The sequence below is a fragment of the Dreissena polymorpha genome, chromosome 10, assembly GCF_020536995.1.
Source record: "Dreissena polymorpha isolate Duluth1 chromosome 10, UMN_Dpol_1.0, whole genome shotgun sequence".
Taxonomy (NCBI): Eukaryota; Metazoa; Mollusca; class Bivalvia; order Myida; family Dreissenidae; genus Dreissena; species Dreissena polymorpha.
The window spans coordinates 57,100,157-57,109,805 of record NC_068364.1 but is presented as its reverse complement, the minus strand read 5'-3'; the positions used below and the strand labels follow the sequence as shown (position 1 = coordinate 57,109,805).

The window sequence follows — 9,649 nt, the reverse complement described above, 5'->3', positions numbered from 1 at the left end:
ACCTTTTACAAATGAAACAAAATCCATTAAATCCACACAAATTAATCCGAATGAGAAATAAAAAGATAAATAACACAATTTATCTATTCAAAACCCCAATCAACCAAGTGAAAAACAATATTTTAATTCAGAGCCGTAAAAGACACGTATACACCTGGTTGATCCGGAAAGAATATTGAGGGTTGGTTACCGATTTTTGGCTAGGTTGCATTGCACTATGTTTAACCTGGCCTGTATTACGGTATTGAGGTGGCGGATTCCCAGTTAAAATTCCGGATGAGTTATTTCCCCTTGGAAAGTATAAGCATACGATAACAGGTCAGTATTTATGACATTAAAATACTTGAACTATAACACAATTATAATGTGATATGAATGTATGTTGAATGTATTACAATAATATTTATTATATCACATTTATGTACCCATCAAAAAAGCTATACATGAAATACTTTGTGTTATATTATTTTTTTTTTGTAAAATACTTGAACTATAACACAATTATAATATTATATGAATGTATGTTGAATGTACTACAAGTATATTAATTATATTATATTTATGTACCCACCTAAAAAGCTGTACATGAAATACTTTGTTTTATGAAATTTATAATACTTTGTATGAATGTATACAATATTCGTATGTATGTATGTATGTAATATTATGAGTAAATAAAATTTTGCACGGAAAAAAAATAAAAAAATTCTTCTGACCAAATTTCATGAAGATTGGACAATAAATGTGGCCTCTAGAGAGTTAACAAGGCAAATGTTGATGCCGCACAACGCATGATGCACAACGGACGACGAATAAAAGGCGATCACCAAAGCTCACCATGAGCACGTTGTGCTCAGGTGAGCTAAAAATCCAAAGTAGAAATGGTTTTCAAATGTACCAAAAAATAAATATACACTTGACGTAATATTGCATTGACGGTCTTTAAATAAATAAGAAACGACAATAACTTGTTAAACAGAATATTATTTGACGAAGTACTTCTTAAAACAAAACAATTGACCATGCATTTCAGGGACAAATCATCAAATGCTATGTTAACTATCCCTCACATGTTATTATATCATCAAAACACAACGTAAACTATCCCTAACATGTTATCATATCATCAAAACACAATGTAAACCATCCCTCAACAAAACGCTACGTAAACTATTCCTCACAAGTTATTATTTAATTATTTGACAAGTAAGAAGAAAACAAAATACAGTTTTCAAATGCTGCAAAAATCAACACAAAAAACACCACCACACAGCCATGTATACCTTTTTGCTAAGTACAATATTTGATTAAGTAAGTTTTAATAATGTAAATATACCAGTTTACACCAGTTGTCATTCCATACCATATTTTATTGGACTATTTAATGAAGTTTCTTTGTAAGCCAGCAATTAGTAAGCTTACTTACACATTTCCTGGACGAGTTTAATAAAGCATTGTAAGACATAACCACAAGTGTCAGATCATTTTTATCACATGCTTTTTAATTATATATTTACGTAATGGTCATTATAAAAAAGGAAAGGTGAAGGCAAAGTGAAAATGGCTATGTGCAAACAGCATAAAACCAGAACAGCCTGCAGGTCACTCACAGTCTGTTCAGGTTTAATCCTGTTTGCTGCTCATCAGTATCTAAGGGTTGGAGATGAAGCCTTGAAAACTTCAATCCAGTATGAAAAGTCCTAAATTAAATATAACTTTCTTAGCGACTATAAATGCATGAAAATATGTATCTAACTGGTTAAGGGTTAAATTGCATGATGTGGCTACATAATTAAAGCAAAATAACAAAATGGGATTGGTCAATGGTCAATACAACAATAAGTATCCAACCAAAAGCTCAAAAAGCTATTTTACACATGCTTAAGATCAAAATATTCATAAAAGGTTATATAACATTGATAGATGTTTAAACTTTTTCTTCTGACAACATTTGATTTATATGGTTTGAAGATATTCCAAACATGGCACATCAAACATATCACAAAAACACTTTTAGCACTTGGCGTCCATGCAATAAATAAGACAAATAATCTTATACTGTACTAGTTATGGAAGCATTAATCAACACTATAACCCTTTTAGGTAAATTGGCTAACAAACAACGGTTTGCTCGAACTTTTTTTTTAGGAAAAATTTGAAAGCACTTCATTATATGTGTCATGAATGAATGAAACAGAATTCAGTGTAGAACGTGTTCCAACTTGCTTTTAGAAAACTGCGAAATAAATTTTGGAATATTATGCTATGAACAAAATTTTGTCCACGGTATGTCAAACAAAGATGCTATTGCTAAATTTCTTTTTAAAGTTCGCTCAGTACCTTAAATATGGATTTTGCCATTAAATGTATTACTTTGTTAATGTTCATCTTGAGTGTTTACCTCAGATTTTAAAGGCTACAATTCTAAGTCCTATAAATCATGTAACTGTAGTTACCGGTAATACAAATACAAGAGCACCGCATAACGGGTGCCACGCTCGGCTGCGAAAGCTTGTCAGAATTTTTTTTTTTAGAGGTCACAGTGACCTTGACCTTTGATCTAGTGACCCAAAAATGGGTGTGGCATGTAAAACTCATCAAGGTGCAACTACATATGAAGTTTCAAAGTTGTAGGTGGAAGCACTTTGATTTTAGAGCCTATGTTAAAGTTTAATATAAGAGGTCACAGTGACCTTTGACCTAGTGACCCAAAAATGGGTGTGGCGTGTAGAACTCATCAAGGTGCATCTACATATGAAGTTTCAAAGTTGTAGGTGGAAGCACTTTGATTTTAGAGCCAATGTTAAGGTTTTAGCACAACGTCTACGGCGGATGGCAGTTGGTGGACGAGCTGGTTATGACAATAGCTCGGGTTTTCTCCGAACACAGCCTCACTAATAACATATTTTCCTAGTTTAGTCACTTTGGGAAACAAAGTAGACAGTTACCGGTATTTGCAGCAGATTGGAAAAACTAGAGGTAAAACAATTAATATATTATTATTACAATACTTATTATACATCATGCACAAATTAGTTATAAAATGTAAGGAAAAAATAAGTACCCTTAGATAAATATACAGCAAACTTCTGGTATGACAACCAATGTGAATCAATGTTTTTGCATAGTTTCAATTATATTTTATTAATTTTTTTCTGGAGTCCATACTGATTTTAAATTAATCCAAATAAAGAAGTTTTTTTAACAATATGTTTAATTACATTTTCAAAAATATGAAAACATGTAAGTCTCTTGAATGGACTAAGAAAAGGAAAACCGGATTCTTACATTCATATACAGGTTAGTTATTATTTTTTAAATAAAGGAATCTTATTTAAACTTAATCATAAATGAACTTAACTGAAACATAGTGTTAATGTTAATATACTATATAACAAAATTAGAAATATTATAAAAACCCATAAGCAAAAAGTCGGATAAAAACAATCCGAATCCAATTTCAAACTTGTGATTCTAAAGCCATGCAAAGAAATTACGGTGGACATTGCTTTAATCGATTGCATTATCACGCTGGGCAAATAACCGAGTCAAACCAAAGAATGCTCACAAAAATGATATCAAAATTTAAAAATATAGAAGGTCAAAAAGGCCCCATATTGTGATATGAGCTTTCATTTAAGAATGCATACTTTTTGCATATAACATGTTTTAATGACATACTTAAAAGATGTAACTCAAAGTAAATTGTTGTTTGTTGCCCTTTAGGGGCCCTTTTTAATGACATACTTTACAGATGTGACTCAAAGTAAACAGTTGCTTCATCTGTTCGTGATTTCCATAGTAAAAATTCCCTCATTCAGAACACTCGGTGACAAAATGTAAATTTTTAAGTGTGATATTTTTACGTAAATACGACTGAATATTTTAAGTATGAGTTAAGATTTACCCAAAGTGCTGTGAAAATATGGGCCTTTATAAATTAACCCATTGAAAACAAGAGTGCCAAACTGTCACAAGATACGCCCGTTTGAAGGTTTTGGACAACTTGATAACTTTACCATGACCCATATTTGAACTTGACCTACATCTAGACACAACTTCTAACCAAATTTGGTGAAGATCAGATGAAAACTACTTCAATTAGAGAGCGGACACCATGCTAAATGCTTGAAATGCACTAAATGACGTCGTGATCTAGTTTTTGACCCGGCATGACCCATATTTGAACTTGACCTAGATATTGTCTAAACACAACTTCTGACCAAATTTGGTGAAGATCGGATGAAAACTACTTCAATTAGAAAGCGAACACCATGCTAAATGCTTGAAATGCACTAAGTGACCCTGTGACCTAGTTTTTCACCCTGCATGACCCATATTCGAACTTGACCTAGATATTGTCTAGATACAACTTCTGACCATGTATGGTGATTATCGGATGAAAACTACTTCTATTACAGAGCAGACACCATGCTTAATACTTAAAATGCACTAAGTGACCCCGTGACCTAGTTTTTGACCCGGCATGACCCATATTCGAACTTGACCTAGATATTGTCCAGATACAACTTTTGACCAAGTTTGGTGAAGATCGGATAAAAACAACTTCAATTAGAGAGCGGACACCATGCTAAATGCTTGAAATGCACTAAGTGACCCTGTGACCTAGTTTTTGACCCGGCATAACCCATATTCGAACTTGACCTACATTTTGTCTAGATAAAACTTCTGACCAAGTTTGGTGAAGATCGGATGAAAACTATTTGAATTAGAGAGCGAACACTGCTGTGAACGCCGCCCACCACCAAGGTGAAACTATAATATGTCCCGTTTGTTTAAAACGGGCGTATAAAAACCAAACATGGGAAAGAATTTCTCCATAATGTGTAATTATGCACTTAATTATGTACGCTTGCGAAAAAAAATGTGCTGGTATATTTGTTACGTGAAAAATAAGTGTCACCCTTTTCAATGTATTTAATGCGCAATTAACAAAGCAGTTTTGGCAAATTATTTTTACTGCATTAAAAGCGCCTTAAATGCCTTTAACTACACTTAAAAATGCAAAAAAAATATTCACTTTTAACAGAAAACAAGAGTGCCAAACTGTAACAAGATACGCCCTTTTGAAGGTTTTGGACAACTTGATAACTTTACCATGACCCATATTTGAACTTGACCTACATATCATCTAGACACAACTTCTTACCAAATTTGGTGAAGATCAGATGAAAACTACTTCAGTTAAAGAGCGGACACCATGCTAAATGCTTGAAATGCACTAAGTGACCTCGTGATCTAGTTTTTGACTCTGCATGACCCATATTTGAACTTGACCTAGATATTGTCTAGACACATCTTCTGACCAAATTTGGTGAAGATCGGATGAAAACTACTTCAATTGGAGAGCGGACACCATGCTAAATGCTTGAAATGCACTAAGTGACCCTGTGACCTAGTTTTTCACCCTGCATGACCCATATTCGAACTTGACCTAGATATTGTCTAGATACAACTTCTGACCAAGTATGGTGATTATCGGATGAAAACTACTTCTATTACAGAGCTGACACCATGCTAAATGCTTGAAATCCACTAAGTGACCCCGTGACCTAGTTTTTGACCCGGCATGACCCATATTCAAACTTGACCTAGATATTGTCCAGATACAACTTCTGACCAAGTTTTGTGAAGATCGGATAAAAACTACTTCAATTAGAGATCGGACCCATGCTAAATGCTTGAAATGCACTAAGTGACCCTGTGACCTTGTTTTTGACCTGGCATAACCCATATTCGAACTTGACCTAGATATTGTCTAGCTAAAACTTCTAACCAAGTTTGGTGAAGATCGGATGAAAACTATTTGAATTGGAGAGCGGACAATGCTGTGGACGCTGCCCGCCCGCCGCCAAGGTGAAACTATAATACGTCCCATTTTTAAAACGGGCGTATAAAAAGAATAGTATGCTTTCCTGCATTATTTCACTTGAGTGCATAAAAAGTTTTTATCTCCTTTTCAAAATACACTTAACCCTAAAATAAGTAGGCTGGAGTACAATTTAAGGGTGTTTCAAGTATATATTTTCAAGTTCATTGATGCACTTTTTTGTAAACAATCCAGAACAAGTACAGGAAAATTCAAAAGTGCATAAAATGCACATCTGATATGCATTAAATATGGTGACAAAACTATATTAAAAATACACTTTTTTTAGAAGGGCAAAAATGTTTTACAAAAACAATACAAACACATTCAAAACTCAACAAAGCACACAAGGAAATACATACAGTCATACCAAGAAATACATAATAAGTTTATAATGGAGTTGCTCAGACGTCCTCAAAAATACAGTCATACAAATAAATACATAAATGAGTTGAAAATGAAATATCTTTGTAATACTATTATTATTAGTGCCAATCATATATCACCAATCTACTTATAATGATTTTCAATGATGCTTGATAGCTTCTTGAAATAATAACCAGGAAGCTCAACACACACTGTGAAACCAATATTTATCATTGGACACTAATGTTCGTTGATTTTCATTGGACCTTTTTAACCATGAAATCATATGTCCAATGAAAGTTCTGAAGTTGTATATCAGTAATTTAACAACAAGAGCGCCGCATGACGGAGCAATATACGCCCGATTCGTGTGCCATTGGAGATGATACACTGATGATTGATGTATTTGTTTTGGAAATAAGCAAAAAAAAGTGGCGCCGTTGAAAATGCACTAATTGACCCTATGACCTAGTTTTTGACCCGGCATGACCCATATTCGAACTTGGCCTATATATCAACTAGATGCAACTGCTGACCAAGTTTGGTGAAGATCGGATGAATACAATTTGAAATAGAGTCCGGACAAAGTGGCCCCTTTGAAAATGCACTTATTGACCCTATGACCTAGTTTTTGACCCGGCATGACCCATATTCGAACTTGGCCTAGATATCAACTAGATGCAACTGCTGACCAAGTTTGGTGAAGATCGGATGAATACAATTTGAATTAGAGTCCGGACAAAGTGATGCCTTCCGCCCGCCGCCCGCCCGCCCGCCAAGGGGTTTCACATAATACGTCCCGTATTTTATACGGGCGTATAAAAAATCATAAATTAAAGATGAAGAATGCCAGATTAAGTGAAACCTCATATTAACATGTCAATGAAAACAAATTAACCCTTTCAGTGCGGGAACCGAATTTTGAAGGCCTTTGCAAACAGTTTGGATCCAGATGAGATGCCACAGAACGTGGCATCTCATCAGGATCTAAACTGTTTGATATTCTGATAGTATTCTTTGAAAAAAATCGAAGAAAATGCTAATTTTAGAAATTCAGCAGACGACATTTTAGCAGATGAAAAATTTCCCAGCATGCAAAGGGTTAATATACAGTATATCAATGAATATAATTGCCTGAATTAATTCATACAAGCGGAATATACTTTTTTACTACACATTCTGCACCAATTGTTGGATAATTCCAGGTATTTCATACTTTTGTCACTTAGTGAAATGTGGATAATTTAATTGAAAACAAGTTCGTGCAGAGAACAAATAGTTGGAGATCATATAACACATAAATGCAACATCTTCATTTCATTTGATATTTAACTATTTCCCAATCAAAATCAAAGTGAAAATGGCTATGTGCAAATTCAGTGACTTGCAGTCTGTTCAGGTTTTATGCTGTTTGCTTCTCATCAGTATCTAAGAATTGGAAACAGAGCCTTTACAACTTGAATATAGTAAGAAAGGTATATCATTCAATTTAATGGGACTACAAACACTTTGATGTTAATTTATATGATAATATAAATAAAATAAATATTGATTATATGTTATAAAAATCATTTTTTAATGTGACCACAGTTTATTATAGGATACTGAATGTTGCAAATTATATTAATACCTTAAACAAACAGAATGCAAAATATCGAAGCGATTGCCATGGCAAGACATATCACAAAAGTAAAACTAAAATAAACTCACAAGTAAATGTAAATTGCCAACCGTATCACATTATTTATTGCTAATATCCTGCAATCCAAGAAAAAGTACAATTTTAATAGACGCAATCACATGATTACAAAATATATGTAATGTTCTACAGGCCATGAATTCTATTTAAAAGCATAGATTCACATCAAAATTCACAAAAAGCTCTTATTTTAATAAATCACTAGCATCAATTCAAATACAAAGTACGTATTACTTTAAGATATTTGTATTTTATGCTGATTATTGCTGACATATTGACTGTCAAATGAAAAGTGCAGAAACCATACTCCTCCTTTCAGGAGCATAAAATAATGAAGTTTATAAAAACATCTATTGCTTCCACTCTATCTTGCATAGATAAAGATCCTCAAATTATTTAATACATTTGATTCAGAAGTACACTTTTTGTTACAAAGTTGGAAAATAAAAACATAAGAAAAATTTAATAACTACTCATTGAAAAAACAAGAACAACCCAAACCACTATTCCAGCACAAAATGTATAAGCCAGAAAAATACAACGGTTTTCTAAACACCTTGATTTAGATAAATTGAGCGAAAAGCAAGTAATATCAGAAATCACAGCAACTGCAACATGACAATTGATTCCAACGGAAAAGTTCAATACATACAAAATTATACCCAGTAAAAAATAAAGCCACAACAAAAGTACTGCAATTGTTGTAAGCCAACCAGATCACATGGTCAGGGTTGTAACTGTGTAACATGTGCATTGTGAAGATCAATATCATGTTTAGGAAAATCAGTTGATGAGCCTTTCTTTAAGTTAACATAATAAACAGTTTCTTGAAATTTATATCAAAACAAGTTTCTTGAAATTAAGATTATAATGGGGCAAAATCAGCCTTTGTGAAATTCGAACAACGTGGTGGAAAATAAACCATAATACAATTCAAATAAATCCTAATGGAAATAAGCTGTTCTTAAAATACATGTATAATCAATACTGTGGAAAATAGGCCATCCTTAAATTTCAGATCAAACAGGTGAAAAATAAGGTATTTTTGAACTAAATGTAAATATGGTGGAAAAATGAGCCGCTCTTGAAATTCAGATCAATACACTTTACAAACTTCTCATACAGGAGCGACTTTCAATCAGAACTCGTCATGGTTAGGAGCAGCCTGGAAAATAACATGAGACATAAAATTAACATACATACCAGAAACAGTCTAACAGAATGCCATTAATATTTTAAGTGTTTTTTCCCTCATATCATAACCATGAAACCAAAGACACACTGTTGACAAGAAGAGAGGTTAACAATAAGTAAACTATAAGTATGATTTATTATAAACCTGCAAACTCAAGTTTTAAAAGTTTGCAAGTTTGAGCAAGCGGGCCAGGTCAATACAAATTTTGCATGAATTGAGTTTAATTGGTTGAAATTCAAGTGAATATTTACTGCAGAAGTAGAGGCATTTTCGCTATTCTCTTGCAAAGGTTAACAACACAATAATAATGAACAATATAATGGCTATACTGGGTGGGCCACACCTTTTGTTAAGAGGTCTCATGCAAATGTTACTTAATCCTATGGTATTAAAGAATCTACAAATGCTTTTAATGTAAAGCTCATTATATTTTTTTAATTCACTTTGCTCAGCTTCAGACCAAACAAGTCAGAAATTGAAATGAGTACCGTGCAAATTC

General features: G+C 33.2%; 1 protein-coding gene across 3 annotated transcripts in view; it reads right to left on the bottom strand.

The window, feature by feature from the left end:
- Positions 1 to 966: 966 nt before the first annotated feature.
- LOC127847916 (dnaJ homolog subfamily C member 10-like) overlaps positions 967 to 9,649 on the bottom strand; it is a 56,199-nt gene continuing 47,516 nt past the window's right edge. The window contains exons 21-24 of one of the 3 annotated variants that reach the window (XR_008034242.1): positions 9,070 to 9,120; positions 7,967 to 8,014; positions 6,881 to 7,684; positions 967 to 6,724 (exon numbers count right to left, since the gene is read on the bottom strand). Coding sequence is in view for 1 of the 3 variants with exons in the window: in XM_052380146.1 (XP_052236106.1) it covers positions 9,094 to 9,120 (27 nt within the window). In the remaining 2 variants the exon portion in view is untranslated. Of the gene's footprint in view, positions 8,015 to 9,069; positions 9,121 to 9,649 lie in introns of all 3 variants that reach the window. The other 2 variants (XR_008034241.1, XM_052380146.1) reach the window with 2 other exon arrangements.